General features: G+C 35.2%; 1 protein-coding gene and 1 long non-coding RNA gene across 3 annotated transcripts; one reads left to right on the top strand and one right to left on the bottom strand.

The window, feature by feature from the left end:
* Positions 1-10700: 10700 nt before the first annotated feature.
* On the bottom strand, positions 10701-11251 carry LOC121239625. Its single transcript, XR_005935327.1, has 2 exons — positions 11136-11251; positions 10701-11047 (listed from the first exon to the last, which is right to left on the bottom strand). It is a non-coding gene; the product is annotated as an uncharacterized LOC121239625 (long non-coding RNA).
* A 2343-nt stretch (positions 11252-13594) lies between these two features.
* Positions 13595-16735, top strand: LOC121239623 (lysosomal Pro-X carboxypeptidase-like). Of its 2 annotated transcripts, XM_041136903.1 has the most exons (9): positions 13597-14102; positions 14238-14427; positions 14532-14665; positions 14746-14858; positions 15176-15422; positions 15571-15723; positions 15944-16023; positions 16178-16227; positions 16476-16735. In XM_041136903.1, the coding sequence occupies exons 1-9, from the start codon at positions 13689-13691 to the stop codon at positions 16613-16615; spliced, it is 1521 nt and encodes a 506-aa protein (XP_040992837.1). In that variant the 5' UTR covers positions 13597-13688; the 3' UTR covers positions 16616-16735. The 2 variants fall into 2 exon arrangements, with proteins under 2 accessions (XP_040992838.1, XP_040992837.1); XM_041136904.1 differs by lacking the exons at positions 16178-16227; positions 16476-16735 and having other exon boundaries at positions 13595-14102; positions 15571-15729; positions 15853-15986.
* The last annotated feature ends 7330 nt before the right edge of the window (positions 16736-24065 follow it).

Here is a 24065-nt window from a genome sequence, read left to right as displayed (position 1 = left end):
TTTTTAAATAACCATGTCTAAAATTGTTTCTGGAGAGAGAGAGTGGGCGACAATGTCCTCGTCGCTCTCTAATTTTCAATCAATCCCTTTCAGAGCTTATGTAATGCGTAGAATCTTACCCACTTCTTTCCTCTTCTTTTTCTTAATACATGAATAGTACAGCAAGTCCCCTCGAAGTTCATTAAATTACCTTTTTAGTTGCAATTTTAGTGATTAAAGAGCAGAACCCATACGGTAGCAGTTACAAAAGAGAACTTGTAGCAGTTGTGAGATGAGGGTATCTGGTCTTTTTCCTTTTTAATGGCACCAGGTGTTTGAGAACAAAGTCCCGACTAATCCTAGAGGTGCACAGACTCTCGGTAAGGAGTTTTCCACAAGTGCACCTCAAGTAATTCAAAAGTATCTGGTTTAATATAAACTCAATCCTAAACTAGTATAATGACTGTAGGCATTTTACAAAGCTCAAATTTGATTGCTCTACTACTACATTTACCTCTTAAAAAAAATATTGCATAAAGAAATTGCAGAAAATAGCCCTTAGAAAATATATATATATATATATATATATATATGAGATCATAGTTTTGTATTCACACCTGACCATTTCTGTGCATAGAACTTGGACAGAAATTGAATTCGGTTTGGTCAAAATAAGCACAGTTTATGGGTGTGATTCCCACCTCAAAGAGATCTAAAAGACAAATGAGTTTTCAATTAGAAAAAAGATGAATGACCCCAAAATTATGTTCATTTATGCCAATTAAGCTGAAAGACAACACACACCATGAGGCTTTGATTAGACAATAGATGACAGACTAAAAATTGTGTTACCAACCCCCCCCCAACAAAAAAAAAAATCAGTCCCACATATCACGCTAAGTATCCTCCATATTTTTAAGGTAAGAAAATTCAATCTATAAAATATTTGTTAACATGAGTGTACAATTTTTATAAATTTACTAATTGCTTGATACGAAAATAGGTATATAATGAAACTTATATGTTATCATAAGAATGGGTGGGGTCAAGGCTTTACTTTCCTAATGGTGAGGACAAGAACCCCTTGTTATTCCCAAGCAAAAATAAGGCAGTTGCAGGCATGGTTCAACTTCTCAGGGAAGGGATCTTTAAACCTGGCCCTAACACGAGCTATTCCCACTTCTATGAAGACACCTATGAACTATTCTAACAGTCACTCAAAGAGTGCTATCAGAGTTGAGAAAAGAGTGTAAAGGTGAGCAAATAGATAGATCAGTGGCAAAAGCCGGTGAGCAAATAGATATCAATGGTAAAAGCCGCTTCTTTGACACGTTAAATTAATGGCAAAACCACAGACTCTTACAAAGAGAATAGTCGTGTACCTGCTTACTGTTTCGTTCTGCAGTTGTTGTATTCCCTCTTTCAAAAGGGACAATGTCATGTTTGCGCTGATCACTTTGTTCACCTTTGCAGCACCATGAAAGTTTAAATGAAGCCTGTCTTAAAAGCATAATTATATTACAGTTCAATCCTGAGATTGTAGGCATTAGTTGTGCTGCAATATTGTTGATTACTATCAAATGACTTTTACATCTATATGACCATGGAATAAGGGAGAGAAAATGAATAGCTAAATTAACTCTAATAAATAAGAACAAAAACATAAATATTATTACCACCATGAAAAAGTAGATTAGGTTAAACATTCTCCAGAGTCTGCAGAGCTTAAGGCGCATTGAGAAATAGTAATAAATAATACCTGGACTAACAGATACCAGAATAAAATTATGCATTCCAAAACAAATGGTATATTATAAAAAGCCAGCTCGTTAGCTGTGGGAGTACTGAGAAACTACCTTTCTGGCCATCTTGGAATCAAAATCGGTTTCCCCATCTCGAAGAACTTCATGCGAGCAAAGTCCATTCCTCCCGCAGCACATTTCAAATTGCTCATTTGCTTCACTGCACCACATTGGTTGGTTGACCAAGTTCCCCATTCTTGCATCATCAACATCACTACCATGCTCTGTTGCACAAGCCAGAAAATTCCTTGAATAAAGAGAGATTATAAATTTAACCCAAATGTGAAGGAAAAATCAGTGCATCAAAAAGTATCCAATGAACTAGACACAGAGAGAGAGGGAAAATCTTAGTTACGACAAAGTACATGGTAAACAAAAACCAAAAGGAATAACCGAAATATCAATTTGGGTTTTTTTTTTTTTTTTTTCTTTTAGGTAAACTAAGATTTTATGATCAAGTAAATAGACAAAACCTAAGTACACAAGAAGTATACATGGATAACACCTAGTTACAAGTCAAAAACTAGATATGGGTACAAGAAAATCATGGAAACTAGTCCAATTGAGGACAATCATAGAAGCCCACAAAAATAAAGCAAGAAAGAATAAATATCTAAGATCATCCAACATGCGTTCTCAATCTTTAAAACTCCAACCATTCCTTTCTAGCCAAATATACCGTATGAGACAAAAGGGAATCATATTCCACACTAGCAATTTGATGATTACTTTGATGGCCTCTCCAACTAGCAAGGAGATCCACCACCCTCCCAGGCATTGCCCGCGCAAGTCCAGTCCTACTTATAATTTCATCCTGTAAGACCCTGGCCACCTCGTAGTAAAGTAAAAATTATCCACTATTTTACTGTTTCTTTTACACATATAGCACCAATCCATAACAACAAGCTCTCGCTTCCTCAGATTGTCCATGGCTAGGTTTCCCAAGAGATGTAGTCCAAACAAAGAAGGCAACCTTGGGAGCCACCTTGGTGCTCCATATACGCTTTCAAGGAAAATAATTAAGGCTATAATGTGTCAAAACCTAGCACAAAGATCAAACACTGAACTTTGTACTCCCTGAATGAATCCAAACCATCATGTCCACCTTGTCCCTACAAATACTGAAAGCAACAACAATTGTGAAGGCTAAAAAATAGGCCTAATTTCCTAATCCCAATCTGTTCTAGGAAAAAAAACATTCAACTGTAAAGAGTCGCCAGAGCTATCCAAAACCATTAAGGCCAAGAAATCTGAAAGAGGCCAAGAAATGCAATCTTGAGAGCTCTATCACCACACCAAACGGCATGCCAAAATTTGAATTTGGATCCCTTGCGAACCACAAATCCGAAGTTAGTTGCAAAATCCCCCCATCAAGTCCTATTATTTCTCCACATCCCCACACCATGTGAACCTCTAAACACTGTCATGCTTAGAATCAACAACAGCCCTCCACAATGGCTCTCCTTCCTGGTGATACTGCCATAACCCCATGCCAGAGATCGGGGGAAAACCTTATCCCAACTAAGAAGGTGAAACTTGGCATCATCCCTAATTCCACCCAACAAGAAAGCACAAGAAATCTTTCTCAATACAAGAAATCTTTCACAACCACTCAAATTTACAGGAAGAATACGTACAGCCAATAGACCTTAAAAGTAAATTTATATATAAGTTACTAATTGAAACTTGAAATCTTGATTGTATTAGTTTATTATCTATTTAGATTTTAACTCAGTTTTTTAATATATTTTTTTAGATGATTATTCAACTTCATTTTCAACCAAGCATTGAGTATCCAACCCAATTACACAAAAACACTTCTTCACTGATGGTCAAGCTCTAATTCACAAGTTTGTATATTTTCCTTCTAATTCACCATTTGGAGGCGCAATCATATTTCGTTTGTTGTTGTAATTGTGAAGTCATTTATTTCTGTTAAGATTTCTCATAACTATCAATTTCAAGTCTTTCATACGACACAGATCATGAGCAAAGTCTTAAGGGATCTTTTGCGGAATATGGTGAAGTTGTGTAAGGTCCGTACTTACATTTATCACATTTTAAGTTAAGTTTTATGGCATTTTGTCCTTGATCTCTAGAAATAGGGATGACCCTATTATGTTGTCGTGATACTTCCAGGAATCAAAGTGTTACTGTTTGCTGCTCTGATGCTTCTTGTTGTTCTTTTGTTTGCTGCCTTTTTGCTGTTGTAGCTAGCAAGTTGTCGTGCTGTTTCTTCAAGCTGGATGCTTGCTTCTTGCTGCCTATTTACTCTTGCATGTTGTGACAGCTTGGATGGTTTGTGTTCATATTTCTGCCATGTCCTCATTGTCCTGTTTTAGCTTCTTGGTATTATTTCTTATTTAGTTTTCCCATGTCCTATATGTTTAATTACTACCATCTTATATGTGTTGTTTTTTATACTTGTAGCAATTTTTGTCTTAACACGTAGTTAATGATGCCTTTGCATTCATTGCCCTGCTTATCAATTACAAGCTATATTGAAAGCAGTAACGAGTTTGATTAATAGAAAAGGTTGGTAACATTGATACGCTGTAGCATTTTCTTTTTGGTTGGTGTGAGATTAACTCATTTCTTATAGGAAATATGTTGAATATGGCAACCTCTTGTGGTTATAACTTTTTATTTTTATTTTTTTGTATTCGGATCTGAACCCTGACAAAGAGCCACTGAGTTGAAATACTAGAATAAAAGTTGCTGATGGAAGACCATGCTACTGATTTTATAATTCATATATTGTAATTTTGTGTTTTGTAATATATAAATACCAAATAATGTAATATGTAGTGAATTATATTGTGTGTTGCATGCATTTTACATGATGAATATTGTAGTTCTTTTTTGACATGCATTTAGTTAAAAAGGTAAGTAGTTATTTCTAACTTTAGTTATTTTTTACATAAAATTTAGTTTTCCTATATATAAAAACAATTATGCTTTTCAACAACATTTTTCTTGAAAAAAAAAATTGTAATACAATATAAGCTTTTAGATTAAAAAAAAAATATGATTTTCAACATTATTATTTTCTTGAAAAAAAATTTATTAACCATATAGGCTTTTATAAATTTTTTTTAAAAAAAAAAAGGAACCTAGATTTCTAGTTTTCAAAAACCCAGTTCCATCCGGGTTCCAGCCTGGGTCATAACCTAGCTAACCCAGGCCGAGTTCTGGGTCGGGTACACCTGAGTACCCGAACCAGATCCCAAATGAACATATTTAGCTTTGATATCGTCTTTTCTTGGTAACAGACAACTATAAGTATTTTTAGGAAAAATCTAATTGTAAGCGATTATGTGCACTAATACGTGCACTCATTCAATATGATTAGTCAGAAAATAAATTTTATTAAAAACAGTATTAATTTGAATTTAGAATATAAAAGTAACAATATTAATACGCAGATTGATACGCAAACTTACTTGTACATAGCAAAACTCGCATTTTTATGTTTCTTGGCCTGTTTTAGTTTATTGGATCACCATGACGGCATGATCTTCTCCTATATATAATACATATACACGCAGCTCTTGATTGGAGATTTGCTTTATCCATGCCCAACCTCACCATAACATTAAAACCAAGTGCTAGATATTAATCGAAACTCACTGTACATATATATATATATATATATATATATGCATATAATATGGAAATGAGAACAAAAGAAATATATGGCTCCGGAAGTCTCATGCTTTCTTGACAAGAAGACTGCTATTTTTGCAAAGAAATGGACTATGCCTTAGAGTTCTTAGAGTCAAAGAGAGATAGACACGTGAAGTAGGCTCTACAATATTAATAATTGTCTGAATGACTTACTCAAGCAACATTAAACGTTTAATAAATGTTATGAGACCCACTTCGTATATTTATCTCTTTCCTATCATAAACTCTAGAGTTCGGATATGAATGCTAGGGATCATCTCTATCCATGTAAAAAGACGAAACATTTGAATTCAAGAGCAAAAGCAAAAATCTTTTGTATTTGAAAGGAAAACTCTCATCCTTTTGAGATGTTTTTTGAATCTACCAGTCTTATTATATATATATACATGAAGCTATGCTAATTTGGAGACTTATTTAGTCTTCAATTTTTTGTTTTTTTCATTCTTCATATAATATCCATTTACGCGCATAGAGAGAATATTAGACAGATGCCATGTATGTTTTTGTGTACTTATATAGCGTAACCCTCCAACAAAAATCATAATTTCACGACCCTGAGACAAAAAATAAATAAATAAGGAAAAGAAAAAAAAAAATCTATCTGATGGCTATATTGTATAGGGCAGAAAGCAAAACGCGTAAGAAATTAATAATAAATAAGAAAATTAAAAATTTATTTCCAAGCTATATACACCCAACATATTACTAATTAAATCTAAAGCACACTATCTATATTATTTAAATAATAAAATTTAAAATTTATATTACAAATCATGTCACAAAAATAAAATGTGAGGTAAAGATTTTAGAATTTACTGAATTGGATTTATAATAATAATGAAAAGTATTATTATCATCATGCGTCACACGTACAAGTGATGTACGTGTTGACTAACTACATGATGTTGAACTCAAATGTTTCGTCCTTTTTTTGAAAAAAAACAAAAAATAAAAATTGCCACGATAGCGTCTCCACTCTTATGAGCTTTATCCTCTAATATGGATCACCGACCGCTAATTGCACGGTTATTTGGTTCTATTTTTTTATCAAAAAAAAAATCCTCTATTTTATTTTTATTAACCTCAATTTTACATCTCGTTTATTTTTAAATTTTAAAATAAAAATAATATTAAAAAATATATTTTAATAATATTTTATTTAATTTTTAATTTTTATATTAATTTATCTTATTTTATTTTATCTATAAAAATAAACGAGACATTAATTTCTAGAAGGAGTGACAGAATTTTCTTGTCCGTTCTAATCGGTGAGGAAAATATGTGCCAATCTTAACATCATTCAACACCAAATAGTCCAAACAAATTAACGTGTTTATAACAGCCAATTAATACGCCAAGACTTTTAAGATTGGGACATATTTTCCTGACTAGAACGTACAGGACAAGTCTGGCACTCTGCCGGACACTCTGCCAGAAATTATTGTATCTTTTTATAATAAAATAAAGAGAAGATGAAATAAAATAAAAATTATAAATTAAATAAAATATTATTTAAAAAATAATATTATATACAATCTTTATTTAGAAATTGTGTCTGTGTATAAGTTTAATTAATTTTATCTTTAAAATTATGATAATATCATTTTCAAAATGATATTTCTTTTATTTATAAAGGGTTTACACATGTAATTTTTATTTGAAAAGTGTAAATAGAATTTTTTTTATTTAAATATTTTTTTAATATTTAATTCTCTTTTAGTTTTATTAACCTCGATCTTAATTTCTTCTCGGAGTGCCAGAATTGTCTTGTTCTAATTACTCAGGAAAATATGTCCCAATCTTAATAGTCTTGGCGTATTTTAAAAACACGTTAATTTGTTTGGACTATTTGGTGGTGTTGAATGATGTTAACTGCAAGCATGCATGCATGCATACAATATGCCATCATGACCACAACATGATCATGATCTGTTTACTTTACACCATTTAATTAAATGTTAATTCATATATATGTCGAGCCTACTTATTAAAGACAAGTTTAATTAACCTGGCAAGGTATTATATATATATATATATATATATATATAATTTCAATAATTAAGTTTCTTTGAAATTCAGGATCGAGGCTTAGATTCCGGCCTTTTCATATACGGTTATATTTGACTAGTTTCCAAAATAGACATGTTCTATATATTGATTTTAATTATTATTGACTTTGACTTAAAAAATTAACTTGATTTTCATGTGTATATCCGCCGGCCTGCAATCCATCCATATGAAGATCAATTCCAGGGAAGAAGGGTTTAAAGTATATTCCTATATATTTTGAACTGAATCCATCAACATGATCCATTTTTATAATATGAAAAAGAAGAGTAAACTAGATACAGTTATGAATTATGCAAGGGTCGTACTCTTTTTAAAAAAAGTGAGTAAATATAGAATCCACATGAAAAATTTAATTTTTTAATAATAAACCTCACTTTTTTTTCTAAAAGAGTGCACAGTGTATACATAATTCATGATTATATCTAACATTACTAATATTTTCTATGAGAGATCTTTTCCTAGTGCGAACCTGGCAGTTAATGCCCATAAGATATATGGTTTAGAGCATTCTCATTGAGTTACTCATAAAATTTCCTATAATTTAACTAAAAATCACATTTCCGAAAAGTTTTTCCTAAATTTTATTCATCTTTTAAAAACCTCATACATCTCATTCCTCATATCTATCTCGATCATATTAAATAATATTTCATATTCTTTCTTTATTACTTTTTTTCCTCACTTTCATTTACAATCTTAACTACTAACTCTTTTGCCTTATTATCTTTTTTTCAAATATCACATTCTACTAAATACTTATACAATTTTGACTACCAGATACAATATTATTTTTCAAACTGAAATTTCTATTATAAAAATAGTAATTTTTTTTTAGTATGTACATTTTTTAACGTGATGGTATTTTTTAATATCTACTCTTTATCAGTTTGTTTAATGGTAATACCTAGCCACGTATTGGTGATAAAAAAATTTTGTCATTTCTGTAACGGTAACATTTTTTCTCCTTTCTCTAACGGTAAGATTTTGAAGACTTTTTCCAACGGGAACATTTTGAACTCATACCTCTAACGGTAACATTCTTTGTCTTTTCTCTAACGATAACTTTTTTTGTCTAGTCTCAAACGATAACATTTTTTATCTTATATGTAACGGTAACTTTTTTCTCTATAAATACGCATTCTACTTTCATTCACATTCTCACTATCTCAAGTCTCATTTGATCTAAAGAACCGAAATTCAATAGTCTCCCCTGATCTCCCACTCCCATCATCAAACGGCTCGTACTTTCTTTCGCAAATTGCTCACATACTTATCCTCTAAAGATGAGTTGGATGTTGTTCTTAATGAAGAGGCCGATAGACAGTCATCGAGGCATCGTGGCAATCGTCAACGCCGTAAGTTTATTCGGCGTGATCATATTCAAGGGCACGAGCACCTATTTCGCGATTATTTCGCAAAAAATCCAACATATCCCTCGAATCTATCTCGAATGAGATTTTGGATGAGTCGTCTCCTATTTCTCCATATTCTAAATGAGGTAGAGTCTTAAGAACCGTACTTCGTCCAGAGAAGAGATAATGTCAGAAGACTTAGTTTATCTTCTATGCAAAAGATAATTGCAGCACTTAGAATGCTGGCATATGGGGTTACTGGACATTTTATGGATGAATACATACGTATTGGTGAAAGCACCGCAGTGGAGAGCCTTAAAAATTTCTCTGAGATAATATTAAGTGTTTTTCAGATGAATATTTGCAATCTCCAAATGCCAATTATATTGCTCGATTGCTTGCAATTGGTGAACAATCGGGATTCCCAGGAATGCTGGGAAGCATTGACTGTGGGCATTGGAAGTGAAAAAATTGTCCCGCATCCTGGAAAGGTATGTACTTTGGTCACATTCGTGAACCAACTATTATTTTAGAAGCAGTTGTTTCATATGATTTTTGGATATGGTATGTATTTTTTGGTATGTCCGGTTCACATAACGACATTAATGTGTTAGAGAGATCTTCTATTTTCATGGAACTTGCCCAAGGGCGTGCTCCTCCAGTCAATTACACAATCAATGACAACCACTACCAGATGAGGTATTACCTTGCTGATGGTATTTATCCCCAGTGGCAAACTTTTGTGAAGACGATTCCATCACCACAAGTGAATAAGAAGAAATTTTTTATAAAAGTACAAGAATCCACAACAAAAGATGTTAAGCGTGCATTCAGAGTACTTCAACAACAATTTGCAATCATTCGTGAACCTTCCCGAATGTTCAAAGTCAATGAATTAACAAATATAATGAAGACATGTGTTATTCTACATAATATGATCATTGAAGATGAGCATGATGATAATGAGGGTCCGAACATTGAGTATGATCAACTTGATGATGAAGTCTTGGAACTGTCGCGCAATCATACAACTGAGCTTACAGACTTCATCCAGTATCATCATTATATTAGAGACAGCTCAGCATATCATCAACTCTAAGAAAAACTAATTGAACATCAATGGCTATTATATTCCCACCAGTAGGCACGTCTATAATTGATTGGCATTTCCTTCATGTTATAGTGATAATATTTGAGTTAATCAAATTTCAATTCGTATTTCCTTCATGTTAGTACAAACTATATTTGAGTTAATTAAATTTCCATTTGTATTTCCTTCATGTTAGTAGTGATTATATTGAAGGTAATCTGTAATAGTTTTTGAAATTGTAATGACCAATTTCCTTATTTCAAAATATCAATTTACACAATCCAAATAAAAATTAAACGGTCTTAGTATTAATAATATTGTCATCCATCATTGTCTGAAACAGAAAATAAAGAAATAAACTTTTTATAGAAAAAGTTAATCAATCCAAATGTGCTGCAGTATTGCGTCTCGTCATGATTTCACTCTGCAGTTCCTAGAAATATAACCGCTGCAGTCTTGGCATGGCACTCACGTCTATCATCATAATGCGTTGATCCGCTTCCTTCTTGGCGAGCTCTAGTTTCTCCGCCTCCAACCTCAGTCTTCCGTCCTCTTGACTGATTTTATTTAGCTCTTTTTCCTTGTCATTTTTCATTTTCTCAGTATCCAACCTCAGTCTTTCATCCTCGAGATGGATGAAATTTAACTTTTTTTCCTTATCATACTCCATCTTTTCGACCTTGAGGTGAAAATACTCTTTCTCCTGAGCACGCGACTCCAACCAAAAGCGTATACTTCAAGTTGTTGAGCACAACAATCTCCTGTGCTGACGTGCCTTGGGCCTTTCGTTTTCCTTTCTCAACTTTCCTTCACATTGGTCGGTCCAATTCGATAACGTCATTATCTATCACATTATCCACCTCGAGATCAAAAACTAAATCCACTGTAGAGCTCAAACATCGAGTCGGGGTCGGGGTCGGGGATAGGGACATCGTCTTCCTTCGCTTTGGATCCTCCTTTGTGGAATGCCAAATCCATTTAGGGTGGTCCTTCAATAGGTGCCAACAATGCTCAAACTAAAATGAGCATTTCTCTAGCGATTGGTACATAACCTTGGCCTTGTCAAACTTGCATGTAAAAAAAAAAACTTTATGTTAAACCAATGTATAAAAAAATTAATTATTCGTAAAACAAGTAAGAGTATGGATAGTCTACATTGTCTTGCTCGGTTATGCCACTTTGATTCAACCCTTCAACCTAGACTAGTTTTGAACAAAATTTGTTTGTCGCCTTTTGAATAACCGACCATCGATGTATTAAAGACTTTATGGTCTGGTCATGGTTTCTTTAAATTGCTGGAAGTATTTAAAAAAAATTTCCCAAAGTTGAGAGTGTTTTTTGTCTGTTTCCTGAACGGCATCAAGGCTACAATTAAGTCATGCGGAGACAAGTAACTTGTCTTTTTTGGGGGTAAAGTTTGCACCCCTGACTGATTTCCTAACGCCGATAGGATCGTTATGGGGTAGGGATGGAGAGTCATCAACAGTCATATGAGAGTTTCCAATTTGTCCACCGTAAGTAGGGTCTAGTTGAGGATCTTCACTTAGGAGGTTGATGAAGTACATATGTCTAGGGTCTTGTGAATTCATCTCTAAAAATGCATTGAAATGTTAGACACGTAACTATGAAGTTTGGGATTTTTTCATTTCCAGTTCAAGAACCGAATGGTGACATCTAAGAAATTTGGCCACCCTCTCATGGCTGCAACAACCAGTTGCTACTACTTGTTGGCCGTCCCGGTTACCTAGCCATTGAGGAAATGACCATAAATTTCTTGTATCTCCACCAGGCTTTGTCATCATCACAGCCAAGGGGGTTTAATTTACACTTTACTTCTCTATCACAACATAACACAAAGCAACGACATAGTAAAAAACAATGTAACAGAACTGAAAAATTCACATATTCACACAAACCAATAACCAAACAGCATGCAAATCACAATAATGCTAAATAAGAGCATTCTCATCCAATGCATTTATATCGAATGTATAAATAAATGGGCTTCAGAATGGTGGAAATATTGACAGCATGCGTAAGTAAGGAGCCATTCACATCGAATGGCTGCAAAATCTCACCCGAATCCCGACTGCCTTTAGTGGAAAGTACCATAACAAGTAATATGGTCATCCGGGTGGGGATTACCCTATCATATTGATGGGACCCCATTAACACTTGTGAATTAAACCGCACTATAACACCATCATCATAGCCTAATAACAGCCCCCTCCCCCGAGAGATACGAAACGCTACAAAGGACCCAATAAGACAGAACATATTACCCATGGAAAGAGCAATGAAAGTGAATTGGTTTAAGGAATTGACTATGCATTTTTTGGATATCAAAAAAGCAATTCGAATATGTAATAAATTCACCCAACACAGCTAAAAACATACAGACAAACTTAAAGAATGAATAACCACAAATAATGATTCTCTCATTCCATAACCACAAATTCTACCAAATTCTCCTCAAAACTAGATTCCCAACGCACCAAATCCTCAAAAAGCCGCAATTGCAAGCCTCAATAAATGGATCGATCAAGAAAAACGATTGGACAGCAATGAAAGAAACAAACTAAAAAAAAATATGTGTGAAAGCATCATCACTTTCTCGGCAACCAAACAGTCAACACAACAAAAAACCCAACGCACGACATCATCATAAGCCACAATCACAAACCTCAATGAATTACTCGATCAAGAAAAACAGTTAGACAGCAATGGGTGAAACAAACTTAAAAAGAAAAAAATCCGTGTGAAAGCATCATTTTCTCGGCAACCAAACAGCCAACACAACCAAAACCAGATTCTCATCATCACTTTCTCGGCAGCCAAACAGTCAACACAGCCATAACATGCACAGACAAAGCTCGGCACGCAAAAAACATGCGAAGCAGTTTCCTCAAAACAAAGCCCAAAATAAAAGTTATAAACGAGAGTGACAAACTAAAAAAAAAAAAAATACCCAACACAGCATCTAAACTTTCTCGGCAGCCAAACAGCAAAGAGATCACTGACGCAGATGCTCGAGTTGTAGCAAACATTATTATACCTTGATCATGGTGTCGGGAGGAAGAAAAATGAGAAGAGAGAAATAGAGAGCGAGAGAGATAGGAAAAGAAAAATCTGGAAGAGAGAAACCCACGATTTTTAAGAAACCAAATTTCACTTACAAAAATTGCCGATGGATTGAAGACGATCGTTGGTGCTACATTGTGAGGGAGGGGCCAATAGAGAGAGAAGAAGACGCGGGACGAAGGGGAAACCAAATGGGGTTTGGGACGATAGGATGTACAGTCGTTCCTCAAATATGGAGAATTTCTGTACAAATCGTAAACCATAATCGTAAAATGGGGATTGGGATAGGGAAGGATTTTTGTTCAGAACCCTAAAATTTTTCCTAAATTATAAGGATAGAGGAGATATGCAAATCTGAATAGAAATGCTCTTACGCGTGACAACAAATAAGGACCAAAGCCCTTGCTTGTGGGCCATGTCCATCTATATATTCAGAAAAGCAATTATAATAAGCACCATCAAGTTGTTGGTGGTGATGTTTTATTGCAGAATACCGAGTCAAAAAGCCATTCTGCAGGGACTTTAATTTCTTGAGTGTATATGGGGAATTAAAGTTCCGGATTGTCAATTATATATATTCTCTTAGGCGTGCGGTCGTTGAGACAGACACTTGTATCAAAAGACATCATGAAATCTCCAATATCCTCATTGCAATGGCTTCCTTTGAACTTCTTTCTTATCATCACAACCTCTGTAATCAGTACTACTACAACTGCAACAACGCTATTCGATATTCCTAGACTGAGTCCACTTGGAGGAATTCTGCAAGATCCTGAAACAGTATTCTCTGCAAATGTTTCGGATGACTTCGAAACATTTTACTATAATCAAACACTTGATCACTTCAACTATATGCCTGAAAGCTACTCCACCTTTCAGCAAAGATATGTGATTAATTCCAAGTATTGGGATGGTGCAAATCGTAGCGCACCAATTTTAGCTTATCTTGGCGCAGAAGCACCGTTGGATGGCGATCTGAGAGTCATCGGATTTCTCACTGATAACGCCGCGGAGTTTAAGGCTCTCTTAGTATACATAGAGGTACGTATAATTCTATTTCAAGGCCGTGGCACATGAACATACATATATATATATATATATATATATATATATATATGCATACACACATTTAAATAATTAGTTACTCAGAAATCATTATTATTTTTCATTAATTAGCACCGATATTATGGGGAGTCGATACCGTTGGGGTCAAGCAGGAAAGTAGCACTTGGAAATGCAAGCACTCTCGGGTACTTCAACTCAGCCCAAGCTATAGCAGATTATGCAGAAATCATCATCTATTTAAAGGAAAAACTACAAGCACAAAATTCTCCAGTAATTGTAATTGGAGGATCATATGGAGGAAGTAGGCCGTGACGAATTGTTTAATTAATTTCCTTTTGATAAAGAGTATATGATAGATTGGAATTCTTTTAACGTACCTTTTTGATCATTTTGCTGATCGATCAGTGCTAGCTTCCTGGTTTCGGCTAAAGTATCCTCACGTTGCCATTGGCGCCTTGGCCTCATCAGCTCCAATCCTTTACTTCGATGACATAACCCCACAAGATGGATATTACTCTATTGTCACCAAGGATTTTAGGGTAACCATCTGAATTATATTTGTATTATTTCTTTTTGATCTCTTATTTTACCTAACTCGATCGAGACATTGCATGTGCAGGAAGCTAGTGAGACTTGCTACCAAACTATAAAAAATTCGTGGTCTATAATCGATGAAGTTGCATCTAAGCCTGATGGTCTTTCTGTCCTTAGCAAGACATTCAAGACTTGCAAGTACGTAAAGACATTAGACATGATTAAAGTACTTCCATCAATAATTAAAGTGAAAAAAAAATCTATTCATCTCTTTTTTCGTTATCCTCTCATCATCTCATAATGTGGCATTAAATAATAAGTTTACATACAAATAAAATATAATAAATAGTCTCCAATCATTTAATACTAAATTATAAAATGATGAGGATAATTAGAATCTGGATGATAAGTAGCAATACTCGTGAAAAAAAAAAATCTAAAGTGAAAAGGATAATAATATCAGTACTAATATTAATTGTGATATTGACTCCTTTTTTTTGTTTTCCTTTTTCCAGACCCCTAAAATCAGTTAATGTGCTCAAGAACTATTTGGTATCGACGGTGTATGGCGGTGCGGCTCAATATAACAGTCCACCGAAATATCCGGTTACCATTGTCTGCGGTGGCATAGATGGAGCTCCTCCTGAAACAGATATTCTTGACAAAGTATTTGCAGGTGTTGTTGCCTATACTGGGAATAGAACATGCTATGTCAATCCACCCCAAAATATATCTGAAACAACTGTAGGTTGGAGATGGCAGGTAAATGGTATTAATTTACTGTAAAATTGAAAACTTCCATGCACCCGGACCCCTACATGAAATTAGCTGATAATATTGTAATTGATATTAGTTGATTTTAGTCTCTATATTTTACGAAAATGACAGCTTGAATTGTCTTTGCATTTAGACGTGCACTGAGATGGTGATACCCATTGGAATTACCAATAATACAATGTTCCAGCCGGACCCTTTTAACCTAAGCAGCTTCACTGAGGAGTGCAGAAGCTTATATGGTGTACCTCCTCGGCCACATTGGGTCACTACTTACTATGGAGGCCATGTATGTATATAATATATATATATATATATATATATATATATATCTTTACTTAATTAATTTTTACAGCTTCTGTCTGCAAATATTTTTTTGGTTGCCATATATATATATATATATATATATATATATATATATATATCTTTACTTAATTTTTACAGTTTCATTTGGAGTATTAATTAGATAAAATATTCTGTATTTTTGAATGGAAAATTAATTATTGCAGGATATAAAATTGGTTCTCCACAAGTTTGGAAGCAACATCATATTCTCCAATGGTCTCAGAGATCCTTATAGTAGCGGAGGGTAATTAATCATATTAATCGATGATCATCATCATGAACATCATGAATTACAAAGAAATTTGAAAAAAAAAAAATCTTTAATTTTACTCTACCTGGCCTGCAAGCAGTACTCTAACAGCCTTATATAATATATTTGATCTGATTCCTGCGCGCAGGGTGCTTGTAAACATATCAGAGAGTATCGTTGCCGTCCATACAGTTAACGGTACGTATGTAGTCGGCCTGCTGGTCAAGTACTCATTATAAATTTCAAGCTGAGAGCATTATAAAACTGATCAAATAGACATTGATATCGGACTAATTCTCAGTACTAGCCGGCCGATGCCATTAATTAATTTAATATATATATATATGTGTGTGTTTATATATATATATATATATATATATATATATATATAATATAGTGATCATGATTTGGTTGACAAATTTTGATCATTTAAGTATAATTTGCAGGATCTCATTGCTTGGATATTCTTCATGCAAACCAAAGTACTGATCCGGAGTGGTTGGTTAGGCAGCGAGAGGTGGAGGTGAAAATCATCAAAGGATGGATCACCCAGTACTACTTTGATCTTCTCGCTTTCAGTCAATAATTAATTATAAATTAGTTAATGCATGCCTTCATGTCTGCATGCGTATTTTATTAATGTCTACGTACGTACTATTGGATCATGATATAATTAGGGAATTAAATAAAGAATATATATACTAAACTCCCATTTATAATCAAGACGTGAGATCAATATTATTACATATATCTTTCTCAAAAAACTTCTCTGCAGCTTATAATTTTATTAACAAACCATTATTTATAAATACTAATTAAAATCAACGACGTTATATAAAAATAAAACTACTCGATCCTGCATGCAAATTCAAAATTAATCTAGTAATTGGTTTCAATTGATAAGCTTATTAAGTAATATTGGGCCTTGCACTTTTTTTTTTTTTTTTTTCTTATTTTCAGAAGCCATTCTATTCATAAATTATTCTCGAGAAAAGTCTCAAAGCCAGAAGATTTTTTATCCATTATATCCTCAATGTTAGGTGAAATATTCCCTTAAAAGAAACGGGCCGGACCCCACGTCTCAAAGGCCCAAGAACCCAAAACCAAGAGCCTGCTCAGCAATCTAGGGACCCAACAGCCGAAACACACTAATATGGAATTCGGATCGTACATCATTAATTGCGATTCATTAGCATAACGGGCAAGTAGCGTGATACCTGCCCGTGATAGTCACTGCGCATATTACTCCCAGTGGGGTGCCGGACTTGAAGCCCTAGTAATCCGCGATCCAGCATTAATTGGAAAATGTGAAGCCTTAAAACAAGTCATTTCAATTAGGCACCTGGCCTGTATAAATAAAGGTCAAGATACACGATAAGGGAACTTTTGAACAATTTGAAAATAGAAGCACTCTACACCCTTTATTCTAACTTAGACATATGAGATGTCCCTCAATACATTGATCCCCTCCTATTTTCTTGACACAAGTTGTTGAATTTATCGACAGGAGTACGAAATACATCCATAACAGTTGGTATCATCTATAGATTTCATTTCAACGTGTCTTTCATATGCCTAAAACAACGTGTTAAATCAATTCACAATCAAGCAAGTAGTAATATGGAGGGCAAGAGATGAGGAGGCTAGGGTTTGAGGAGGATTTTGGAGAGGGAGGGTGAAGGGAGCAATGAGAGGAGATGACACTGTGTTTGAGGAGGCGAGGGTTTGAGGAGGGAAGATTTGCAAAGATGGAGGAAAGGCTAAGGATGATGACTCTGGAAATGGAGAACCTCCAGCACAACAATGAATCTCTTAGGCAAAATGCGGGCAAGTTGAACTTTGATAATGAGGAGAAGAGGAAAATGCATCAAAATCTAAGCAACCTCATGGACAAGTATGAGGAGATGGCCAAAAAGATAGGCGCATCTTCATCTGTCGACCACCTACTGAACAGTACCGACATGCCCTATAGTATCAAGATAATGATGGTGCCACTTCTGCCCCAAGTTCAAAGTGCCACAGATCAAACTATACTATGGATCTAAGGATCCTATTGAACACTTGGAGACATTCAAGGCACACATGACTCTCCATGGTTTTCTCGAAGAAATCACGTGTCGGACCTTCCTCTTGATTCTAAAAGGAGTAGCTAGAAGATGGTTTGGAGCTTTGTAGCCAGACTCCATGGAGAGTTTCGAGGAGTTTTGTAGGCAATGAGAAGGAAGCAACCAGCAGCATACCTCCTGATTGTCAAATAGCAGGATGACGAAAGTTTGAAAGCGTATCTTGCCAGATTGAACAAGGAGTACATGACAAAAGATGATCAAGATTAGAAGATTGCGAGGGGGTCCAATACCCCCATGACAACACACTGGTAGTAAGTTGTAACATTACTGGTGGTCAACTACGCTACCCAAAGAATTCTAGTTGACAATGGAAGTTCGACTGATATCCTTTCTTTGGATACCTTTATAAAAATGGGAATTGACCCAAGCCAGTTGCGCCCTTCGCCCACGCCACTAAAAGGATTCCTCAGTCCAACATGTGGGCGCAATAACACTACCTATGTCTGCAGGGAAAGGGCCCTGCACAACCACCACCATGATCAGCTTTCTTGGACGCCTAACCCTGAATAACTTGAAGGTCGTAGCCTCCACCTACCACCTGAAGATAAGATTCCTGACAGAGATAGGGGTAGGACAAGTGCGCGGCGAGCAAGTATTGACGCGAGAATGATATGTGCAGGAGTTTAAAAACAGGGGAAGAGATGTACAAGTGAGGGAAGTTCGGGACCTGGTGAAGCACCACTGCAACCACCACCCGAACTCATGGACCACGAGGTCGAAACAAGGGATGAGCATAACCCAAGACAAATAGAGGCTAACGAACCTTTGAAGCTTATAACCCTGGACCCAGACTATCCTGAAGCAATGATGAGAATTGGAACCAGAATGGGATTAGAAGTAAGGTAACGGTTAAAACAAATCTTTATCAAACACAAAAACGTGTTCACTTGGAGCCATGAAGACATGTCCGGAATTGAAAATGAGGTAATCGAGTATCTCCTCTATGTAAGCCCCAAGGCCAAAAAGACTCGGTAGAAGTAAGGAGTTTTAGTACAGAGAAATATGCAGCAATGGTTGAAGAAGTAGAATGACTCTTAGCTGCGGGGTTCATTAGGGAGGCTCACTACCCAAAGTGGCTCTCCAACATGGTTTTGGTGAAAAAGTCAAATGGAAAATGGAGAATCTGCGTTGACTTCACCGACTTAAACATGTAGTGTCCAAATTATAGTTTTCCCTTTCTACGTATTGATTTAATAGTAGACTCCACTGAGAGACATCGAATGTTGAGTTTCATGGATGCCTTTTTGAGGTATAACCAAATTTAGATGAACCTAGATGATCAGGAGAAGACTTCTTTTACAACGGACTATGCCGCTACCAAGTGATGCCCTTTGGGCTGAAGAACGGGAGCCATGAGGACCGAAACGAGAAGTAGTACAGGGTGCCATTGGTGACAACAAATATCAAAAGAAAGGCAAAAAGTTAAGGTTTTGAGGAGAAGTACCACAACAATAACAAAAAATAGGGTTTTGAAATAGGATGTAAGGGCAGGAAAAAGAAAAATATGAAGAAAGGAGTTTAAATAATAATAGTAATGGTTGGACATCCCCCAACAATATCGCAACAATTATCACTGACACAAAGGCAAAACGAGATATTCAAACATATTCATAGATATGGAAAACTTGGCCACGGAGCAAATAAGCATATCTTCATAAGATATTCAAAGAGCTCAAAGGGATTATGTAATGTATGATGAACATCCTAACGGACGAATGATGAAAATGGAGTTACGTGATGTCATATTTTATTAAGAATGATTTTCTCAATATTGGAGAAGTAAAGAAAGATTTTGAACATTTTGAGTTGCAAGAACATGAGGGAGTTACACCAACTTTTGCCATGGGTGGAGAATTATCATTTATCAAATTCTAGAATCCCAAAAGATAATGGAAGTGACTTGCCTCCTAGTGGGAGTGTACCACTAGAAATTGACTCACAAGAGTCTCAGTTACGTAAAAATAAACGTGGAACCATTCCTCGTCTTCATTTTGAGATTGAAGGAAAATCTTTCATGTATTCTCGTGTGTGACCTTGATGAACCTGCTTCCAAGGAAGCACTAAGTTCACCTAATTCAAATAAATGGTTGGCTGCTATGAGAGATGAGATGAGTACTATGGCAAAGAACCAAATTTGGGAGTTAGTTGATCTTCCACCTGGGCGTAAATCTATTCGAAACAAATGAGTTTTAAAAATTAAGCGCAAGGCAAATAGATCAATTGACAAGTATAAGGCCAAACTCTTGGCCAAGGGGTACACCAAAAGAAAGGTTATAGATTATGAAGAAACATTCTCTCTTGTGGTAATCTTTGCTTTCATTCGCCTCATTCTAGCCATAAGTTGCACATTTAGTTTTCAAATTTTTCAAATTAATGTGAAAATTGTATTTCTCAATGGAGAGCTGGACAAGGAGATCTATATGGATTAACCTATATGCCAAGCTAAACAATTGTCTAAACAATGATACTTTAGATTTCATGAGGCTATTACTTCAATTGGTTTTAAGATTCTAGAATAAGACCATTGTGTGTATGTCAAATATACAGAAAGAGTTTTCTATTTTTATGATTTTTGTACATGGATGCCATCTTATTAGCTGGAAATGATATGGAGATAATTATCGCCACAAAAGAGTGATTGTCCTCTACTTTTGAGATGAAGCGTCGGTGAAGCAAATTATGTCCTGAGAGTTAAAATTTTAAGGGATCGATCTAGCAAGTTTATTGGTTTGTCTTAAGAGAATTACATTAGAAAATTCTAAAACGATTCCATATGCACAACTCCATACCTATAGACACTCCAATTGAGAATGGTTATACATTAAGTCTAGAAAATTGCCCTAAGAATTATGAGGACAAGAAAGAGATGACCAAAGTTTCTTATGCAAGTGCAACTGGAAGCCTGATGTATGCTTTGTATACACGACCTAACATTTGCTTTTCAGTTAAATTGATTAGTCCTTATCAGAGTGACCCTAGGCCTATTCTTTGGCAACCAGTTAAGAGGATTTTTTGTTACCTTCATGGGACAGCAGACCTCATTCTTTGCTATCAAGTGGAGACATGAGATTGAAGCGTTATAGAAATGTTTATTTGGCTAGTGATAAAGATGAGGGTAAATCCACGATGAGTTACACGCTTAGTAGAGGAGGTTTTTTTTTTTTTTTTTTTTTTTTTTTAGCAAGAAACAATCATGCATTGATTTATCCACGATGAAGTCAAAATACATTGCTTGTTCAGCAGCTAAACAAAAAGTTGTTTGGTTGAGGAGATTTTTTCAGCACCTAGAGGTTATGACTCTTGCAGATAAAGTCGTTAAGATATATATGGATTGTATGGCAGATTTGGCATATGTCAAGGATCCCAAATACTTTAGCAAAACCAAGCACATAGATATTCATTTTCGCTACATTGAGATATTGGCTGTGCGAGATTAGGTGAGGTGAGGTGAAGTGATCCTACTATATATCTCTACTAACAAGATGGTAGTCGATCATCTTACTAAGGCTACTAGTAGAAGATGTTTTCCAAACTCATGTTAGGAGTTTGAGACTTCATCAGATTTGATAATGTTGTATTAAGGATCCTTTAGACTTTATTGTACATTTGACACTATTAGTATCTATTGCATCGAGGAGATTGTGTTTATCTTATATTATAAGTTAATTGATACTAAGTGAAAAGCACACATTATAAAGATGTCACCAAACAAAAATCATTCCACTCACATGGCTTATCATCTTGGCACTTGAATAGCAAGAAAGATGAGACAAACTAATTACTTTGACACTTGAAAATTAAGCAAGTAAATATTTTAATACTTTGGGAGCATTCAAGATAAATTTAAAAAACGTTGTCTTAACTTGGCTAAGAAAATACTTTCAAGAGTCGTATATGAAGTATTTGCACAACTTCATGAAGACTGATTAAAACGGAATGTGAGAGCTTAGGTAGGCGCGATGAGCAACTGTGTTAAGAAACTCAAGTTAAATTGTCTTTGTGGCGACTAGACTAAGATTCCTATGGTGTTTGAATGTAACAAACCCAATTGAGTGGTAGTTCTGCCGTAACATACATTCATATTATATGTGCTATAAACGACCATACAAAGGAGTGATTGGTTTGGATTCTTACTTGTTATTTTATGTTTCATAGCCCGGGTGATTATATCATTTTGACTCGGTATAATCATAAGCATATTATATAATGTGAGGTTAAGAATTGCTTTGAGTTATAAACTCGTGAATGATTAAAGACCCTGGACCTAGTGAAATCAAATAGTTTGAAGCATAGACGAGATGTCATGAGTGATGTACTATGTTAGTAAGATGGTGACTTAATATAGTACTTCTACCCTTTGTCTTCTCGTTAGGTCGCACGCTTCATTTTCTAATGGACATGGCACCCATTGTGGACAAGTGGGAGATGTTAGTAGTGGGTACCCCATGACCCATGTTGTGTCCACATGGGTGGAGAAGTTACAAGTAATTAATTAACTCCCCACCACTAAAAGTTAATTAACTCCCCACCACTAGTACTTAACTTTAGGGAATTTAGTTAACCGCCTCATTAGAAAACTTTATAAATGAGAGTTTTACGTATATTAAATATAAAAGTATGGAAAAAGTGTAACATACAAAATAAAGGCTCTCCTCTCCCTCTAAATTTTCTAGAGCAACCATTTTAAACTCTTGATCTTGAAGTGTTGAAATATTTTAGGTGACTCTTGTAGCCTCCTAAGTAATTTAGAGATGCAATCACAACAAAATGATGTGAGATATAAAACGAGTAAAGACCAGAACTTGTGAAAATTTCGCTTCTCTTGAAGTAGTTCGAATTAACCTTACTAGAGACAAGCCTCTCAGCAAAATAAGAAAAATTTGCATTTAACTAACCATAAGTTGTCACTTAACTAGTAAGAGTACTTCTAATATATAATGTGTTTCACGCCTCTTCGAGCCCCCTAAAAATAGACAAACTCCTTTTCTTTTCTTAGAAATAAAATATTTGACATGACTTTGATCTTCCTAAACCTATATATAAAACTCATTATGCCCTAAAACGGTACATTGTAAGAATCTAACTTTGGCTCTTACAATATCATGGATAGTCGTCTTCTAGAGCTTGGTGATTCATTCACCCGGGAGAAAGAAAAACACGTAAGAAACAATAAATATGCAAAACAACCAGCCGTCTCCCAGGAAAATTTCCACAACTACTTGAGACTTATGAGCTTTTTTTTTTTCAAAAGGGGGGATGGGGGCAACCAGCATAGCTACTCTCCCTGGGCGTGACCATAGTAATCCCTCCCCGCTATGGAATGTCCGGTTTGAGCCATAGCTACTGCCCAATAGGCGAGCCTATCACCATAACACCACCAAGTTGTCAGCCGGTCCAAAGCCCATCCCATAGACCCTTAGTTAGGCACTACTCCTGCAAGCGGTTTCAACTTATGCCTAAGTCAAACTCATGACCTCAAGCCTATGGAATATCAGCTCGTACCAATTGAGCTACCACCTTGGTGGTACTTGAGACTTATGAGCTTAATTAACTACAAGAAACCCTATGAATTATGAGCTTCATCCTCAAGATATATCAATATCATGTGTTAAAAATAATTGAATTTGTTCCTTCCCACCAACTTAAGTTTTTAATACAAGTCTTATGCATGGTGTGTGTGTGTGTATCAAAGTCCTTATATAGTTCAAATCGTGATTATATATTCTAGTCCATTTGATTAAATGTTTGACGTGTTGAATATAATACAAATAATTAAATCCCCTAATTAAATTAAGCTTTTGAAACAAGTGGCGGTTTCACAATATGCACGGCCACCACTACTACGAACATGGTCCTAGTTAATTAACATTTGTGATCAATATACACTCCTTGTCGTAGGAGTGTGTCAGA

Source organism: Juglans microcarpa x Juglans regia, chromosome 7D (assembly GCF_004785595.1).
Source record: "Juglans microcarpa x Juglans regia isolate MS1-56 chromosome 7D, Jm3101_v1.0, whole genome shotgun sequence".
NCBI lineage: Eukaryota > Viridiplantae > Streptophyta > Magnoliopsida > Fagales > Juglandaceae > Juglans > Juglans microcarpa x Juglans regia.
Note: the sequence above shows the minus strand (reverse complement) of the source record. Positions and strands in the feature narration are given on the sequence as shown.

Coding starts and splice junctions, on each gene's coding strand:
- LOC121239623 (XM_041136903.1), top strand. CDS start 13,689: ATGAAATCTCCAATATCCTCATTGCAATGGCTTCCTTTGAACTTCTTT. Junction 14,103..14,237: donor CTCTCTTAGTATACATAGAG/GTACGTATAATT, acceptor TTCATTAATTAG/CACCGATATTATGGGGAGTC. Junction 16,024..16,177: donor GATCCTTATAGTAGCGGAGG/GTAATTAATCAT, acceptor TCCTGCGCGCAG/GGTGCTTGTAAACATATCAG.